Source organism: Vanellus vanellus (assembly GCF_965231255.1).
Source record: "Vanellus vanellus genome assembly, chromosome: 27".
Taxonomy (NCBI): domain Eukaryota; kingdom Metazoa; phylum Chordata; class Aves; order Charadriiformes; family Charadriidae; genus Vanellus; species Vanellus vanellus.
The window spans coordinates 2,037,309-2,055,387 of NC_138932.1; the positions used below are offsets into that span (position 1 = coordinate 2,037,309).

At 56.9% G+C, this 18,079-nt stretch overlaps 1 protein-coding gene across 2 annotated transcripts in view; it reads left to right on the forward strand.

Annotated features, from left to right (window-relative positions):
- Positions 1-1,410: 1,410 nt before the first annotated feature.
- SNX27 (sorting nexin 27) overlaps positions 1,411-18,079 on the forward strand; it is a gene marked incomplete at its 5' end in the record, with an annotated part of 31,635 nt that continues 14,966 nt past the window's right edge. For both annotated transcript variants that reach the window (XM_082496281.1, XM_082496282.1), the window contains 3 exons: positions 1,411-1,694; positions 13,662-13,893; positions 16,731-16,923. In XM_082496281.1, the coding sequence (XP_082352407.1) occupies positions 1,411-1,694; positions 13,662-13,893; positions 16,731-16,923 (709 nt within the window). The remainder of the gene's footprint in view (positions 1,695-13,661; positions 13,894-16,730; positions 16,924-18,079) is intronic.

Sequence of the window (18,079 nt, forward strand, 5' to 3'; positions counted from 1 at the left end):
TGTTCTTGCTGGCGTGTCAAACTCTGCCAAACACCACACTCCCCATCCTGCACTCCCTGGGAGTGAGCTAATGCCATGTCCAACACCATCAGCGCTGACTCCTGTGGTGGCAAACACTGGGGGCTCTGATGGCTGCTTCTGGATTGGGATTAAACAGTCCCTTATGGCTGCCCTCTCCCCAGTGCCTGGGGGATGGTGGCCGGGCTGAGGTTGAAAGACGGCTCTCTGATCTCCTTCACCTTTACATTCTCCCTGGAACATCTCTGAGGGCTTCAGGGAACAGCCCCGCTCATGGGGCTGGAGTCTGCTCTGCTCTGCTCTGGGGAGACCCCCCCCAGTGCTGCCTCCAGCTCGGGGGCCTCAGCACAGGAGAGATGTGGACCTGGTGGAGTGGGGCCAGAGGAGGCCCCGGAGCTGCTGGGAGGGCTGGAGCCCCTCTGCTGGGAGGACAGGCTGGGAGAGGTGGGGAGGTCAGCCTGGAGAAGAGAAGGCTCCGGGGAGACTTTCAAGCACCTTCCAGTGCCTAAAGGGGCTCCAGGAGAGCTGGGGGGGGACTCTGGGTCAGGGAGGGGAGCCGTGGGACGAGGGGAACGGTTTGACACTGAGAGAGGGGAGATTGAGATGAGATATTGGGAAGAAATTGTTGGCTGTGGGGGCGGTGAGCCCCTGGCGCAGGGTGCCCCGAGAAGCTGTGGCTGCCCCATCCCTGGAGAGGTTTAAGGCCGGGTTGGACGGGGCTGGGAGCAACCTGGGCTGGGGGGAGGGGGCCCTGCCCCGGGCAGGGGGGGGCACTGGGTGATCTTCAAGGTCCCTTCCAACCCAAACCCTTCTGTGATTCTACTTCAGTGCCTCCCTGGTGCTCCTGCTCCATGCAGTGGCCTCTACCACCCGCCTCCATGGTGGCTGGGGCCCCTCCCGTGAGGGGAAGGGGGTGACGGGAGTGTGGTCCTGCTGTGGTGGCAGCTCCTCCCTGGGGACAGGGGTGTCCCCTGCCCCGCGCTCCCCGGGGGGCAGGAGAGGCCTGCAGACCCCAGGGTGCCATGGCGAGGCCTGCGGGCCCCAGGGCCTGGCAGTGAGGCCCTGTGGCCCGGTCTCGCTGCCACCTGTTTGCCTTATGACGCCTCGTGACGTCACAGCAATGACATCACGGTGCGGCGCCGCCGGGCACAGCGCCCCCACCCTCACCCCGTTGCCACGGTGACAGCGCCGGCGCGGCACTACGGCTCCCAGAAGGCCTCGCTCCCGCCTCGCCGGACTCCATTTCCCAGCGTGCCCCGCGCCCGCGGGGCGGGAAGGAGGGGGCGGGACTACATTTCCCGTCGCCCCTTTCGCGAGAGGGGTGGGCGGTGCCCTACGGTAGCCGGCGGGGCGGCGGTCGCGTGACGGGCCGGCGGGGCGCTGCTCGCCAAGATGGCGGACGAGGAGAGCGAAGGGCTGCTGCGCTCGGCGGTGGCGCCGCACCGGAACGGCGGCGGTGAGGGGGCCCCGGGGGGGCCGGGCGGCCCCCGCGTCGTCCGTATCGTCAAGTCGGAGTCCGGCTACGGCTTCAACGTCCGCGGCCAAGTGAGCGAGGGCGGCCAGCTCCGGAGCATCAACGGCGAGCTCTACGCCCCGCTGCAGCATGTCAGCGCCGTGCTGGGCGGCGGGGCGGCCGACCGCGCCGGGGTGCGCAAGGGGGACCGCATCCTGGAGGTGTGAGTACGGGGGGGCCGCCGCCCCGCTGCCCTGCCCGGCCCAGGGGGTGCCCGCCCCCGCCCCGCCGCCGCCCCCGCCGCTGGGGGGGGGGGGCGGTCCGGGGGTTTAGGGGGGTGCTTGGGGGAGCCCTGAGGGGGCTGAGCCGCGGGGGGTGCTGTGGGGGAGCCCTGAGGGGGCTGAGCCCCGGGGGGCTCTTGGGAGGGCTGAGCCCGAGGGGCGGCTGTTTGGGGGGGGCTTGGGGGAGTCCTCGGGGGCTGAGCCCCGGGGATGGGGTTGTTGTTGGGACTTGGGGGTGTCCGGGGGGGGGGGGGGGCTGAGCCTCGCTGGCGGATTGGCGCGTCCTTATGGGGGGGGGCTGATCCTCTTTGGGGGAGTCGTGAGGAGGGGCTGAGCCTGGCTGGGGCTCGGAGGGGTCTTGTGGGAGCTTGTAGTGGGCGTCCAGGGCGGCTGCCCCTTGGTAGGTCCGCGGGGGGGCTTCTGGGGGCGGCTGGACCTCGCTGGAGGCTTGGGGGGCTGGTTGGTTCTCTTGCTGGGGGCTCTGGGGGGTCCCCAGGGGAGGCTCCTGCGGGGAGCTGTGTTGGGCTGCCCAGATGCTTTGGGGCTCCCCGATGAGGGGGCTCGGTCAGGTCTTTTCTTACTGGGGAGGAGCTGGGCTAGGTTCCTCTCACTGGGAGCTCTTACTGGGGGCTGGCCTCCCCTCACTGGGGGCTTTGGGGACCCCTTATGAGGGGGGTGGGCTAGCCTCTCACCCCGGGGACCCCTTTATGCAGAGAGGGGTGTGGGCTTCCTTCATCCTCACGTTGAGGGTTTTAGGGTACCTCTTTCAACAGGGAGTTGTGGGCCGACGTCTTCCTGCCTGAGGGATTTAGGGGTTCCCTTTGGGGTTGGGGGGACACAGTCTCCATCTCCTGGAAGGCAAGACACTCATTTTTTAGGGGGGTTCTTTAGAGGATCCCCTTCTTTTTGGGGTGTGTGGAGGGATAGAGGGTCGCAGCCGCAGGAAAGAGGCCCTCCCTTGGGGTCCCCTTCACCCACGGGGATTCTACCTCCCACCTTCGTTTTGGGGGGCATCCCTTGGATTGGAGAGCAGGACGGGCTTGTAGGCAGCAGAAATATCTGTAGGAGCCACGTCCACAGATCTGCCTCCCTGGCTGGGAAGAGGCTGGTGGAAGGGGGTTGCCATGATGGGGAATTTGCATGAGGAGGCACTGAGGTCCCAGAGAAAAGCTGTTCCCAGGAGACGTCCCTGGTAAGGAGGGGAAGTAGGTTAGGAGATGTGAAAGGAGGTGGCTGGGAGGGAGGGGGAGCTCACCCCAGAAAGTCTGTGGGGGGAGAGCAGGAGGAAGGGCCCATGTGCTGGCAGAAACTGGTACTGGGCTGGGTGAGCTACGGATGCCCCCGTCCCGTGGGCTGGGACGAGGTGTGCGAGGGTGTGAACCCTCCTCCAGTGAGTGGGACCCTCAGTCTTCAACGTGGAGACCCTCCTGGGCAGGGCAGGGGGCTCCTTTGGGATGGGATGGGGGCCTGCCTTCCCCCCCGGCAGCCGTGCGGCTTGGCAGAAGGCATCAGAGATGGAAACGCACGCTCAGGGACAGGGACCGGCTGCCCGGTGGCTCTTCCTCTTGGTCACGGGGACCTCGGGTTGTCCAGGGCTGCGCGGCAGCTCTTTGTCGACAGCAAGAATTGTAATGTGAGCCTGAAAACATCTTTCCATGGGAATGCTTCAGCTGTGTTGAAACTGATCTTCCTCCCCCCCAAAAAACCCAACCCTTAAACTTTGAGCCGATGTTTGTGGACGGACATCAGTTAAATCTCCTTGAGGGCTTTCTGTAGCCTCCGCCTGTCGAGGTGTATCGTTCTCAGCGTGTTCACCTTCGTCTTGTGGTTCTTGGGGTTGGTTCTGCCCATGCTGAGCTGTGCGATACCTCCTGATCCTTACGTATTTGTACTTCATGCTGAGTTGGTTAAGTTCAATTACTTATTAATTACAGGGATTTCATAGCAGCAGGAATGCTTTGCTGCCAGTCTTTGCAGGCTGCAGTGTGTGAAGGACAACAGCGTGTGTTTGGGCCCAGCAGCGAAGAGCTGTTCTGACTAGCCCGTGGCTAGAGAGCCGGCCGTGCCCTGCAGAAAGCTTGCTGTTGGGATTTGGCGCTCTCCCGTGTGACCCAAATACTTTACGCTTTGATTTTTCTGTGCAGAAGAACAGTTCGGGAGGTGAGTGCTGCACCTGGAGGATCTGCTAGAAAGAACAGTGTTTACTGATCGAGGGGAAATATTTTGTGTGTGTTGCAAGGTGCCGAGCTGAAATTCTCCCTTGTGCCCGCTGCGGGGAAACACTTAAAATGCCGAGTTTGAAATTGGAGGTAGGTTTTGAGGCTGGTGCTGGGATGGGGGTTCAGTCCCCGGTGTCTCGGCCGGGGCCCGACCTTTAGTCTGTTGCCAAACCCCACAGCGGTGTTTGAAAGAGTTAAGACCTGCAGATGATGATGGTTAATGACGGGGCAGGAGGGTGTTTGCTGGTGGCTCTCTGGACCCCCGGCTTCCCCCTCAGGGAGCAGCTGTGGCTCGAAGGACGGGAGATTTCTTCTTGCTTTATCTGCCATTTCTCATCTCCCGGGAGAAGTCGCTTTTAATTTGCCCGTATATCTTCTTGTAGCACTGCCAGATTGGCTCTCACCCTTTTCCAGTATCGGCTATCGCTTGTGTTAACCTGACTGCATAAATCGGCCTGAAAGACATTACATGGTACCAGCCACGTTTTGGTGGCGTGAAGACCCCGTGTCTCTGTGTGCTCTGCCAAGAGGACGCTAATTCTCCCTGGGTCTATTAAAATCCAACTCCTGCAAGTAAATCTTAGCACAGTTGTGAGTTGGAGTAGAAAACAATAAAACAAGACTCCAAAAATAGCTCTGATTTCCCTTCCTTTCCACAGCAGCACCCTGTGCACAATGGTGGGGGTGGCGTTCCCCGGGAGGCACGGGGGCCCATCCGCCGCCGCTGCCGCCTCCCCGGCACGGCCGTCCTGGCCCTGGCCCCCGGTTCACCTGCCCGCAGGACCCATGGGGGTTTCGGTGGTCGTGGTGAACGTGGGGAAAGCCGGGCTGCGGGTCTGGAGCAGGGCGGTGGGGCTTCGGGAGGAACCGCGGGCTGCTCGGCGGCTCTGCAGAGCTCATGTCGTGTTTGAGTGCCGAAAGCACGTGCAGGTCAGGTGTATTTCCGAGCGGGGCGTTGTTTCCAGCTGGCGGCAAACTGGCCCAGGCAAGAGTTTTTTGGATCAAGAGCCAGAGGGACGGGATTCTTCCACTGCGTGGCCTTGATGGAGTTAGCGTGGCTGTTGCTGCAGAGTAACGGGGTATTTAGCACATGGAATAACTTGTCTGTGGGGTCTGTTGACCCTTCCCCAGCTCGCTCTGGAGGTGCGCGGTGCTGGAAGCCCCAGAGACCTCCCATCCCTGCACGGCTGAGGGCTCTGGCTGCAGTGGTTTTCCTCTGCGAGGTGGAGCCCAACCTGCTTCCCAGTCCTCCTCTAAAACCAAAGGATGTTTTGGGGGTTGTCTGAAGGATTTATTTAGAGTCCCGTCCTTGCTACAAAGTCCTTCCTTGCCATCCTTTGCTGCATCGCGCTCCCGGATCCAGCATCTAGCTCGGGCCTCTTGCTTTCGAAGGCTGGTTTTGCAACATAGCTATGGCGTGCTCTCTAATCTTCTTAGCTGGTTGTGTGTTTGTGGGTGTTGAGGGCATTGGAGACAGACAATGAAAGCTAATTTAGTTCTTGATTATCGCCCTGAATGACAATCATAACTAATCTTGACAGGGAAGAAAATCTCACTAGCGTTTGCTCTGTTTGCAGGGAAGCTCGCTCAAAAATAATTGAACAGATAAAGAAGGGATTTGTTCTCAATATTATTGAACTGTGTGTGGTGGAAACCTGGTCCAATCTAGGTGTGATTGCGAAGTAGGGGGGAGCCGTACCCCGCCAGAGCAGGGAGGTGGTCTCCATCACTCGTTCCTGCATCCAAAAAACATCAGAAACAGTCGCAGCACCATCTGCGTGGAGGGAAGGTGCCGTGCCCCTCCATACGGGTCTTGACGGAATAACCCCCATCGGAGACGGCTTCTTCCTGACCCTCGCGGGGTTGTGCCTGGTGCGCGGGGGGTAAGGTGATTAAACTCTTTATCTCTTCTTGGTCTAAAGTCTAATTTTTTGTATTGACTTGGGACGGAAAAAGCTGGTTCTGCTTTGGAAAAGTCCGGAATGGTCTGTAAAAAGGAGATGGCAGCTGCGTGCCCTGCCAATAGATGTCTTTTCTCCTCTCACCTCTCAAACACACCGACTTCTCGGTAGCGTTCCTGAATTCACCCCAACCTTTCCGGGCTCCATCCCTCGCAGACCTGCGCTCGTTTTCAGAGCATTTTAGTGCGGGTCAGCATCTCTTCCCCTCTTGTGAACAGGGCTGCTTCGGCAGGAGGGGGAGTGGATTCACCCGGTTAAGGCTGTAGATTAGAACTGGGAATAATTTGGGTCTCCTGATTGTGCCTTTCAGCCCGTGCTCGGTGTGCTCAATAAGGCTGGCGTTGGCTGTTTGAGTGAAAAACTGCAAATGTATCTTTTCTTTCTTGAGAGATAACAGCAGTGGGTAAATGAAGAACCCTCGTGTGCTGGGTTTTCCATTAAGCGTACAATTAGATAAACGCAAGAGCCTTTTTATCTACCCTGGTTTAACACTTCTGCAGTATATTTAAACAGAACTCTACGTGTGCCTGCGAACGGGTGCGATGACTGAAGCTGGAGAAGTTTAAACCCATTTCCGCCACCTGTGCTCTCTGCTCCTGCTTTGTTCATCTCAAGATAACGAAGCAGATGGGTCAGTCCCCATCGGCTCGCTGGAAATGGCTCCTGATGGGGAAGAGCAGCCGGGGACGTGGGGGACGTTGGTGCCCAGTGCGTTGCGGTGGCTTTTCTGTGCCCATCGTTTCCCTTCCTTGTTCACCAGCCTGAACAGAGGGGAAGCAGCGATGGACAAAATATAAGGCAGGGGGAGAGATTCCTTTTACTGGGGTTCAAACCTGTGCTTGCAAAATGTGAGCTGCAGCCGAAAACGTCATTGAGAGGCCTCACGGACACCCGTACTCCAGGCTGCTGCTGGACTGAGATGCTGTGTCGAAGAGCTGGAGGGCGCGACGCTGCCGGGCGCTTCGCTGACATCTCTGGAGGAGCATCTCGTGATGGTGGTTTTCAGCGTGTGGTCTGCAGAGTCCTCGGGGGCGCATCGATGTTGCTCGAAGCTCTGCGAAAGAGCCTGGCTGGGAAACCAAAGCTGCTGTCACGGGCTTGAACTTGGTCGTCAGCAGCTTGAACTGAGCCGGAGGAGAATCTGGGTCTCCGAGAGGAACAGATAAGAATCACTGCTTTGATGTTGGTCAGAAAGGTTACGCTCACAAGTCCAGCTCCGTGCTGGCAGCGGGGCTTGCGGTTCAGCAGCCCTGTCCGTCTCTGGTCTTCTCAGGGGGGTCTGCTGATAGTTCAGGGAAGGGAAAACCAAGGAGGCCTTGACCTAGATTGTGCCTCCTCTTGCAGGTGTAGCCGCTGAGCGCAGTTAACCGCTCCTGAGTTTCCGGAGTGGATTTGATACAGATTTGGTTTCTCAAGTGTCCAAAATGTTATTCCTTTTTTCAGCGAGACTAATAGCTTTCCACCTATTGAGTCAGTACTTGTTTGCTTTTCAGCAGTATTTAGTTTTTAACCTTCTGAAATGTTAACATTCTTTGTCTTCTTCCAGGGTGTTTCAGAAGTGTTAATTTGCGAGGAATCATTGCTCTCATGATTGGAGTGGGTGAATGGCAGTCGCACTGTTTGCCAGAGCAAAGCGTGTCAATATGCACAGGCACGTTAAAACTTCCTTAAAACGTTGTAAGAGGCTTCTGTGAGAATGGTAATTATCCCAGCCGCCTTCTGGTCTCTCCCGCCTAAGAGAAATAGGAAAGGTCGCTGGAATTGCACTTGTTAATGTCTTCCTGGTTTTTTTTTTTTCTTTTATCTCTTTGGAATAATATTGGGCAGACTCTGGATTTCTTAACTGTAAAAGAGGAAGGCTGGTTTCCCTTCTTTTGGGTGATTAGAAATGGGGAAACAGTGCTTCGGCCTCGGCTGAGCAGCCCTGGGATGGCTCGGTTTGCGGAAGGCTTGTGCTGACGGCCGTCCGGCTTTTGGGGGCTGAGCAGTTCGGAGGGAAACCGTTTAGCCTGAATGGTCTGGGGTGTGTCATGCCATGGAGAAATGCAGCGCTCCTCTGGGATACGCTGCAAGGAGCTGGGTCTGTTAAAGCTGCTGTGGATCGGTCAGGCGAATACCTCGCTCTCCCGAGGAGTGGTAGAAGGAGCCGGCGGCTGCCCCTTGGCAAACGCTCCCCATAAGGTATTTTTGGTGGCATTGTGTGGAGCTGTTTTGGTGTTTGGCATTAGCTGGGTTTGAGAAGGAGGAGGGATGGAGACCACGAAGCGCCTGTCTGTGCAGCTGCTGGGGCGAGCCTGGAGGAGCTGTCCCACACCGCCGTGTCCAGTAAGCTCATTAGCTGTTCATCTTCATTTCCAGAGCCTCTCCCGAGGAGGCCGCTGATCCCTGTGGTGAGTGCCCTTCTTGCTGGATCTCATCTTCAGCCCTCTTCTTCCTTCATCAGCCCTTCTCAGAGCAGAGAGTAATGTCACCACTGCTGTTGTCTCAGCACCACGCTTAAAATCTCTCCCACAGGTGAATATCGGTGAGAACCGCTGTGTTACAGAAGAAGCAGGAGCTTCTTGGTGACAAATTTTATGGGCTTAATGTACAGCCCTGGACAGAGCTGGAGCCAAATGTGTTTTGAGCCACACGTCAGGAGCTGGAAGATGCAAAGCACCTGGTTTTGGCACGCTGGGGTGGGAGAGCGGTGCGATGCCGGAGCGATGCAGCTGTGCTTGTTCTACGCAGGTTTTGCTGGTCTCGCCTTGACTGCGGAGCTGAGCTCTGACCCGGGCTTTGCCCTGGTGGCCCTGCTGATAGCACGGGATGGCTCAAGGTGCTTCGTCTGCTCAAATGCAAAGCCTTAAAGATGACTCGATTAGTTTCTGGGGTGTTCTTCCTTGGGTGGTTTGTCGGCTGGGCTAGCGCTTTGCCTGAACAAAGCACAAAGGCAGGCCGTGGTCTTCGTCTCCAGGAAGCTTATTGCAGACTTTCTTGCAGTAAATTTCCTTGTCATCTCTTGACAGACAGATAGCTGGGAGATTTTAAGAAATCTTTGCAGAAAATGAGTCATTCGGTGTACAAATGGGAGAAGTGAAATGTTCTTCTCTGTGTCTTGGGGATCTTGCTCGTTAGTGTCAGCGTGACGGGGGATTTTGTGTGCATGCTTCGTCCTCAGGATCTCCCGGTGTTTGCCAGTGGTTCCTCTTCTTGCTGAGAACACTTGCCGATAGGCGTTCACAGGTTCAAATGCAGCTGGCGAGTGAGATGTTTTCTGCACCGCGCTGGCGGGGAGAGCAGGTTTGGGGGGGCGAGTGGGGTGCTTCAGCAGCTCATCCTCCTTTCGCCCAGGGTACCGTGCCAGCCCACAGCCGCTGCTCACCGCCTTTTGCCTACTGTTTTGGAAACTCAGTCTTGAAGAGGCTTTTAAATTCATTACGGTGAACAAACACCGGTCTGCTCTGCCCCCCAGCATGTATTTTTTGCGGCAGGAGCTTGCCGAACCACAGGCTTAAAGATCTTTTGTTAAGCATAACCTGCTGTAATTCCCAGAGTTTGGCTTCCCCTGTAGCGATGGGCGAGCGCCAAGGCCGGCAGTGCCCGCTCTCGCCCCACGCGTGCCAGTGCTTCTGCCCGCGCAGTGGTGTCAGCGGGCAGCACAGCCTGGGGTCACAGTCCGGAGTCTCAGCCCCAGCCTGTCTTGGCAGGCTTCTCCAGCATCGCGCTGGACTGTGGACTGTGGCACAGGCGTGTGTTCCCTCTGCCGCAGGGCGACGATCGCCGTCAGAGACGTGGAAATGAGTGTTTTGGGGTTATGTTGTCTTCAGCTCAGCCAACGTGAGCCTTCAGTTGTGGCCAGTGTCAAGCGAGGCTGACCCTTACCAGCACCGGGAGGAAAACAGCTTCTTCCCAGCTCCTGTGGGATGGCGAGAGTGTTTGCAGCCCTGTTCAGGTGGGGATGCCTTCGCCGGAGGGACAGCGTGAGAAGGCTCCACGTTGCCCTGTCCAACAGCGCACTGAGCAGCTCCAGCATCACCTCTACCCACCGACTTCAGAGCTTTCCCTGCGGTAACCTTCTTGCAAGGCAAAGAGGAAGGCGGGTGTCGAGGGAAGGAGACTTGCCAACCATCCTGCAGCAGACAGTGACAGAACCTTGTGCTGCTGGTTTAACCACATCCACGTTTGGTGGTGGACAGCCGAGAGAAGCGATTTGTCAGAGGAAGTTGCTCTTCGGGTGCTGCTGAAGCCTGGCAGACCTTGCTGGGGCTGTGTGTGCCTGGCTGTGGTCTTCATCCCGCAGCAGTTTGCCGTGCCATGAGTAGAGTTCTGCTGGGTTTCCCTTCCCGTGCAGAAGAGAGCCGTGAGTGGTCTGCGGTACCTCCTTGGTGGAGGAAAGGATTCATCAGGTCTGGTCATCATCTGCTTTCTGTAACGTATGGAGGGACCCAGCCCTGCGGTCAGCTCAGCAGCCCTCTCCTGGGACCATGCGTGTCCGCGGGAAGGCTAAAGGTAACGCCTGGATCTTTTTTCCTGACTCCAAATGGAGGCAGAAGCTTGAGCAGCGAAGTAGCCGCGCATCCCATTGTCTCAGGAAAAGTGCATTCGGCTCCCGCATCCCGCACGTCTGTGGCCGCGTAAACAGCACCTCGTTCAGCAGTGCTGCTCTCGCCTCGCCAGCTGCTCCTGGGGTGCCTGTGTCGGATGATTTACCGTTCCCTTTCTTCGTGGATGATGATTCCAGGCTGAGTTGCTATGGTGACTTTATTGCAAAGGTGCGAGTCCCCCGGCCCCGCACGCCTGCAGTACCGACTGCTGCTCCTCGCTGCGCGGCGGAGGGGCGAGCGGGGCTGCCGCCGTTCGAGCAGCGTCTGATCTGAGAAAGCAGCCTGCTGGGAGCGGCGGAGAGATGGCAGTGGGTGTTACCGGGTTGGTTTTTTTTTTGTGAATGAAATGATGCATTGCAGTCTTATTATCGGGAGTCCTGTCCTCGCCGCCTCCCAGGGTTCGGTGTTGGCTTGGGGGGAAAAATGGGTGGCAGCAAAAGTCACCGGGAGCTGAGGAGGATGCGGGAGAGGAAGAGGAGGAAGCCGGCAGCGCATTTGTTCTCCGTCTGCCAGCAGAAGGGAAGGCGCAGTGGCCGAGGTCTTTGGTGGGAAGTTAAGCTGAGGACCTCGTTCCAGCCTAGCTGGGGCTGTGTAACTAAAAACCAGCCTTGACTTTTGCAGCCTAAGCAGCGCGTCCTGTGGTCTGGGTCATCCAAACACCCCCGTTCCCAGCCGGAGGGGGGCTCTGGATGGAGATAGGCTCGAGGTCGAGCGTGGGATGGTGGCTAAGCTCCCCTGCCTTCATCCTTCTCCCTCCAGGGCAGGACTGGGACGCACTGGAGGAGAGTCGTTTTGGCCTGCTGTCCCTCCTGCTGTGGGCAAACAGCAGCTTTCTCCGCACGCCTGGAATCCGGCTCTTCATCCCCCTCCACCAAAAATCGTACTTGGGCAGCGGCACCATCGGCCGTTGCGGGCTGTGTTTATTCGAGGCGGGTGGAAGGGATCTGGGGTAAGCGACCAGCACGTGAGCATCGGCCAGCTGGAACGATGGCAAATGTTGCTGTCGTGTGACGATGTCGGTGGCTAATGGCTCGGTAACGAGGGCTGCTCTCTGCCACCCAGTTTGCTGCTTTGGAGGCCGCCTTCCTGCCCTGCAGAAGAGCTGGTCGGTGGGAAGGGGGTTTTCCCTCTTCCTGAACTTAACGTCCTCCTTGGTGCAGAGGCTGTGCGCAGCTCTTGGAGCACTCGTATCGCACAGAGCCCGCCTCCCAGGGTTGCTTCGTTACCCCTTCCCTGACTGGGTACGGGAGCTCCAGGAGGGCTCATAATGGCAGATAGCGTCCAAGCGGGGGGAATTGTTCTTGTCCAACCCTTGGCAAGGCACAAGCCCTGTCTCGGGCTCTCAAGCACCGCTTGGGGCTTTGTGAACTTGGTTCGGAGCCTGGGATCTCTCACCCAGATTTGTAAGTCGAGATCAGATCATTCCAGCATGATTCTTCTAAGTAAAAGTTCAATTAAAAAATGATCGATGTGAAGCGGTAAGAGCTATTCTCTTTCATTTGAGAGCTGAGGATTGAAAGCTCAATCCTGCGCTTGATTTAAGGCACGCCGGGATGGTTCTGTGACCAGCGCTACGTCTTCGGCAGTGAGATGATGACGGTCTGTTCCCAGGCTCCAGGAGGGAGTAGCTGATTGCCAGAGGGAGTATTTGAGAGCCCTTTCTGTCCCTGCCTGGTCAGGATCCGTGGCCGGGAGAGCGCAGGCTGCTTTCCTCTCACACTCCTCTGAAGCATCAGGTCACGGCCGTAGCTGGCGGTGCAGAATAAGGCAACGCTGGGCGCTCTGGTGGAGAGTTTCCAAGGTGTGAGTGATGAGGAATTGGGGTTGTGGCGTGGTTGCCGGTGTTGCTTCAGCAGTGGTGAGAGTCTCCTTGGCTGGTTCATTCCAGGCTCATCCCAAGCAGCTGCTCGGGAAGCAGAGGTGAAAGGGACCCGTCGTCTCCGATGATCCACAGGCTCTCCGTCAGCCGTGCGAGAGCGTGGCCAGGCTGGCTGGTGGGAATGCGGTGGGTGAAGCTCTGCCTGTTCCTGTTTATACAGGGAATGTTTTGGATACCAAACTTTTCATGGAGACGCTTGTGATGACAGCAAGTTTATGGAGACTCGCTACTAAGTTTAGCTCTTATCAAGAAGAAAACCAGGCTTGTCTTTTTCCAGATTTGGAAGAGAACCTAACAGCTCGCTCTGCTTTGAAATCAAGTTGTAGGTCCAGCATCTCTCCTGGCTGGCCAAGGTATGGTCTGCGTCTTCTGGGCAAGGAGGAGCCAAGCGATGGCTAACTGAGCTGGCAGGGAGAGCAGGAATGTCAGGAATGCTCTAGGGGTGGCTTGGGTCTGTCTTGGGTCTTCAGAGCTTCCATGGGGCTCCTGGAGGGCTTTTGGGGCGTAATTGTGAAGAGCTCTTGTGATGAGGTTGGACCAATTCAGGAAGCAGAAGCACGTTACTCGCTGTAGTGGTGCTCCTGGACCTTCTGGGGCAAGGCAGAGCGGTTTGCCTAGAAGTAACGGAAGCAAATGTGCGTCTCCTTTGTGGTGCACGGAAGCCCATGTGCTCGTGGGTGCTGTGTCTCGGAGGATGGGAGCACCGGCCTCTGAAATCGCTTACCTCTGCTCTCCGAGCCTCCTTGCCTGCCTACTCCTCCTTCACTTGGATGCTTCCCTTCGTGTTGAGGGAAATTCACTTCTGGTTTGGAGCTGTAGGGGATCAGGAGATGGGCTTTGCCCTAGCAGAGTAGTATCTGTTATGTGCTCAGTGTTTTCTTCCCCAATTCTGTGGTCTCCCTGCGTTTGCCTTCAGCTGCCGGGAAGAGGCTGGCTTGCTGGGAAGGAACGTGTCGTGTCGTACCGTTGAGAAACGGTAAAAACCGCAAAACTCGCGTTAAATATTCAAGGGGGTGCATGAGCCTTAAAGAAGTTTTAGTTGTGTCTGAAGTCATTAAACATAATTCAATAATTAATGACCCGAGCAATTATCAATAGGGAAGGATTAGCGAAGTTTAGACTGGAGCAGCCAGAGCAGATGAGGCTGGAGGGGTTTTCAAGGGAAGCGGGGGTGTGACGGGGCTCTGGGCTGGCCCCGGCGTGGTTTGAAGGCTCTGCGGTCGCCTCTGCCTTGCTCATGGCTTTTCTGCTTTCCCTTTCGCAGGAATGGGGTGAATGTTGAAGGAGCGACGCACAAGCAAGTGGTGGACCTGATTCGCGCAGGGGAGAAGGAGTTAATTCTGACAGTGCTGTCGGTGCCTCCCCACGAGGCGGATAATCTCGACCCGAGTGATGACTCTTTGGGGCAGTCATTCTATGACTACACAGAAAAACAGGCTGTGCCCATCTCCATCCCCACGTACAAGCACGTGGAGCAAAACGGCGAGAAGTTTGTGGTTAGTATCAGCTCAGACAGTGTTTTCTGGAGATAGGACGCGTCTGCGCCCCGAGCTGGTGTGCTCCGTGCTGTTAGTGACAATGGGCGGCAACGCTCTTGTTGTCTTCAGGATGGCGGCACGTTAATTTATTATTGACTGGGTTTGACACTGTCTTACTTAGGCTTGCCTGTCCTCACCCTTACTGTTATTCTTTTACAGCTGTTTCCTATGTGCTGGGAAGCCTTTTTGTTAACGTGTCTGGAGTAGCTTGATCTCTTGTGAAGATTAAATAGGAAGTTATCTTGTTCGTATAAGCTTCTGTATTTGTGCCTCCTGTTTTACACCAAGTGTTAAGGACATCTGTGGTAGACGTAGAAGCAAAGGGAACAGATGTCTTGAAGCATAACTTCCCATCTACAGGATTTCTTTTCCCTTCCATCTCCCTTTTCCCTTTAGGGGGTGTCGGGGGAAATAGCTGTAGGAAGTCTTTTTCCTTTGGGTTCCCTGCCTCTTCTGTCGCGTTGACTGAGGAGGATGGCCGTCGTTTTCCCAGGTAGTGTGATCTGTCATCCAAATACCTGCCAGGGATGCGGCCTCTGAGGCTTAAGGTTGATTCTGGCTCATCAGGGATGGCTGTGGCTGGTAAGGAAATGTTTGGAGAAGGACCCAAAACGGGTTGGACGAAGACACTCGTCTGCAGAATTCTTGCACCGTTTGGGGTGTATTTAACCTCCTCCGTCGGCCGGGCCTTGCTTAGCTCTTCTGCCTCATTGCCTGGCTGTGCGGTGTTCGGAATTTGCAAGCCCAGCGTCTGTCTCCATCGCCCCGTCCTCCAGCACCCCGCTCCTCGCCGCTGCGCTGAGCGTGCCTGGGGTCTGAGCTGTGGCGAGGAGCGGCAGCGCCTGCAGCCGAACCCCAGCTGGCTCCCAGGTTCAGTCCGCGACTGGTAGAGACAAGCATGCCACAAGGGCGGTCATTCTTCCCCCTGCAAAGAGCTGCTTATTGTTAGGAGCGCAGTCCTACCCGTGTCCAGACCGTGTTTTTCATCTGCGCTGTGTGCTGTCTTCGTTTTTCTGCAGCCGGGGAACTGGGCAGCCCTCGGTAGGGGCAGACGATGAGGTGGAGGGACTCGGGCTGAGATGGCGAGTACCGGACGTTTTGGTTATCCCGCTGCGTTGACTCGTGGCTGGAAGGTTTATGCTGTACACCGTCTCCCTTCTCCCTCCCAGATCGGGAGGTCAGTGGGGCTGGAGCAGTCGCCCTCAGGACACGATTGCGTTGCAGTGTGAAGTTCCAGGAGACAGATGACAAACTGGCTCGTTGCTCTTTCCTCTCCCAGCTGAGGATGGAGGCGTTTTCCCGAGGAAGACGCGAACCAGCACCAGTGCTGCAGAACCCGCGTGTGTGTGAGAGGGGGTTCAGCGGCGCTCGGCTCGCCACAAGAGTCAGGCTCCCATGCGAAGCACGTCACTTCAACGTGTCACCCTGGCGCGTGGCTCTGAAGGGGACAGATGGGACCCTTGTAGATCCGCGGCCTCACGGGGAGCGCGCGCTCTCCCCGCACGCTGCTCTCCCAGTCCTGGCAGGACGCTGGCGGATCTGGTCCGCCATCGGCTCAGGTGTGCTGCATGGGGTGGGAGAAGAAGGGTCCTAGAACCCGGAGGTTCTTAAAGAAGCGTGGTGTGGGGGGATCAAAGGGAGCCTCTTCTCTGGACCCGCAGTAACTGCTGCTCTTCGGATCTGGCCCCATCCTGGCGCCTTCTCCTGAGGTGATGCTGGAAGGGTTGAACGCCTGCTTCTTTTTAAGGAAAAAGCAGTGGGTTTGGTGGAGCGCTTTCCCCTCGTGAAGGTTGTCGGGCAGGTGTCTGGAGCGCAGAGGTGGAGGGGGAGCAAGCTGGGACCACTGCGGGCCCTCATCTGGGCAGCAGGTTGGGGTTTTGAGTCTTCCGAACGCTGCTGAAGCCACCCTTGGTGCGTCTTCAGCATGTGCCGCTTGCTGGAGCCCTCCTCCGTGCTCTGTCAGCCCTCTGGCTTCGGGAGGACGGTGGAGGGTGATGCTCTCCTGCAGAGGAAGGGCTGTGGTTGCAAACACTTCCCTTGTGCAACATCAAAATGCACGAACCTACGCTGTTCCCCGCTGCATCCCTTTCCTTGTGTGAAGCTAATTAAGGTAACGCTGCTGTTTGGGACCTCCTTATCACTGAGGGCATATTAGCAGTGCCTAGATAAGAGCTTGTTTAACTTGCCTGCAAGACAGAGCAGATTGGCTTTAAAAATGGAGGCGGCTGGTTAATGAACGGGAAGGGAATTCCCTGCAGAGCATCACAGTGCTGAGAAATGTCCTGCCACCGTAGCTCTGCTCCGGGTTTCCCCTGTTTGGGACCAGAGTCCTATTTCCTTAACGGTGTCCAGAATGAAACTGGAAGAGTGCGCTCATAGCAAAGAAACTCGTTAACGTGGAGTGCTCCTAAAGAGACATAATGCTGCTTCTCCCCGGTGCGTGTCGGGGACCCTCCTGTGCGCAGGAGATGATGCAGATGAACGCCGTGATGGCTGCACTGGGGCTCTGTGCCTCCCGTAAAGCATTTGGGTGTTTTCCCTCTCCTTTTGGAGTATAAAGGCGCCTTGAGCCCGTGCTGATCCTGCTGCTGTCGGATGGAGGTAGTAGCTGGGGGACATCCCCCAGCTCCAAGGATCGGCCGTGGCCTATTTAACTGCTCGTACCAGTTTCTCATTCTAGCTCAAACTCTCCTTATTCAGTCTTGCGCTGCCCGTGGGTCCGGGAAGGCAGAGCTGCGCCAGTTTGGATTTGGAAAGCTGTTCTACCCCCAGTGAGCCTCTTCTCCTCCCTGCAGGTCTACAATGTTTACATGGCGGGCCGCCAGCTCTGCTCGAAGCGGTACCGGGAGTTTGCCATCCTGCATCAGAACCTGAAACGGGAATTTGCCAACTTCACTTTTCCACGTCTCCCGGGGAAGTGGCCGTTCTCTTTGTCGGAACAGCAGCTGGACGCCCGGCGGCGAGGGCTGGAGGAGTACCTGGAGAAAGGTACTGAGCTGGGAGCTGTACGCCGCCTCCCTCGCAAGCGGGGAAACAAATCCTCAGGGTACATCCTTCCGTGGGTGGTCCAGAACTTCACGGGGATTTGTTTACCTGTGAGGGAGAGAAGCTCGTTTGAGGGAGAGAAGCTCGTTTGTAGCTGGGTTGGATTTTACAGCTGAAGTGGCGAGAGGGAGCTCAGACTTGCCACGGTTAATGATGTGTGTGTTACCGGCTTGCAGCGCACTTCCAATAACAAAATGTATAATTAGTTTTTTAACGTGCGACGAGCTTTTATTTCTAGTGTCGTATTGCTCACCAGTAGTCTTGGAGATGAGGGAGTGCAGGGGAGGAGGAAGAGGAGGGAAGCCGTGGAGCGGGGAGGCCGTTCTTGTCAGGGGAGCTCAGCTCAGCCCGCAGTGACCTGAGCTTCCTCACGGCGCAACGCTTTGGTCCTTTCTGATCAGCACGGTGACGCTGGCAGCGGGAGTTTCCTTTAGTTCAGAAGATGGGAAAGTGAACACAGCACCTTGTCTCTGTATCAGAGTGCCTGGCTGAAAGGTCTGAGCCCACGTTTTGCAGCGAAGAGGCCGTAGAGGGGATGCGGGGAGCAGCAACCCCTCGTCCCATGGTGCTGTGTTCTTTCCTTAGTTGCCTGGAAGCAGCTCAGTTAGTTTGTGGGAGCTTCCCGGCCTCTCCCCTTACCCAGAGTCTGGGAGCGAAGCCCCCTCTCCCCGTGGGACGGATGTGGGTCAGGGTTTCCCTCCCTCCCTCCCCCCACGGGGATCTCAGCCCTGCCTTGCTCAGCTCCTTCGCTGTCTTCCTCGGGTACCAGCTGGTGGAGGAAGGGGCAGACCGGTTGCATCTTAGAGGCAACATGATACAGTTCGGGTCCAAATTATTTGCTGAACTTGATCTAAATTCCCAAATAGTTTGTCCCTCTGGAATAACTTTTTTTTTTTTTTTAAAGAGGCGAAAACACTATTTATTAAATTCTTGCCCGCTTTTAAGTATAGTCTAAACCTCTTGTTGGCCGTGTGCCTGGGGCCTGGATTTCACCCGCGGGGAATGTCTCAGGGAGTTACTCAACACCGCTGTTCGCTTGCTATTGTCAGGGATTCAGGCTGGATCAGTCTTCGTGCCAGGGCACCTGATACAGCCCAGA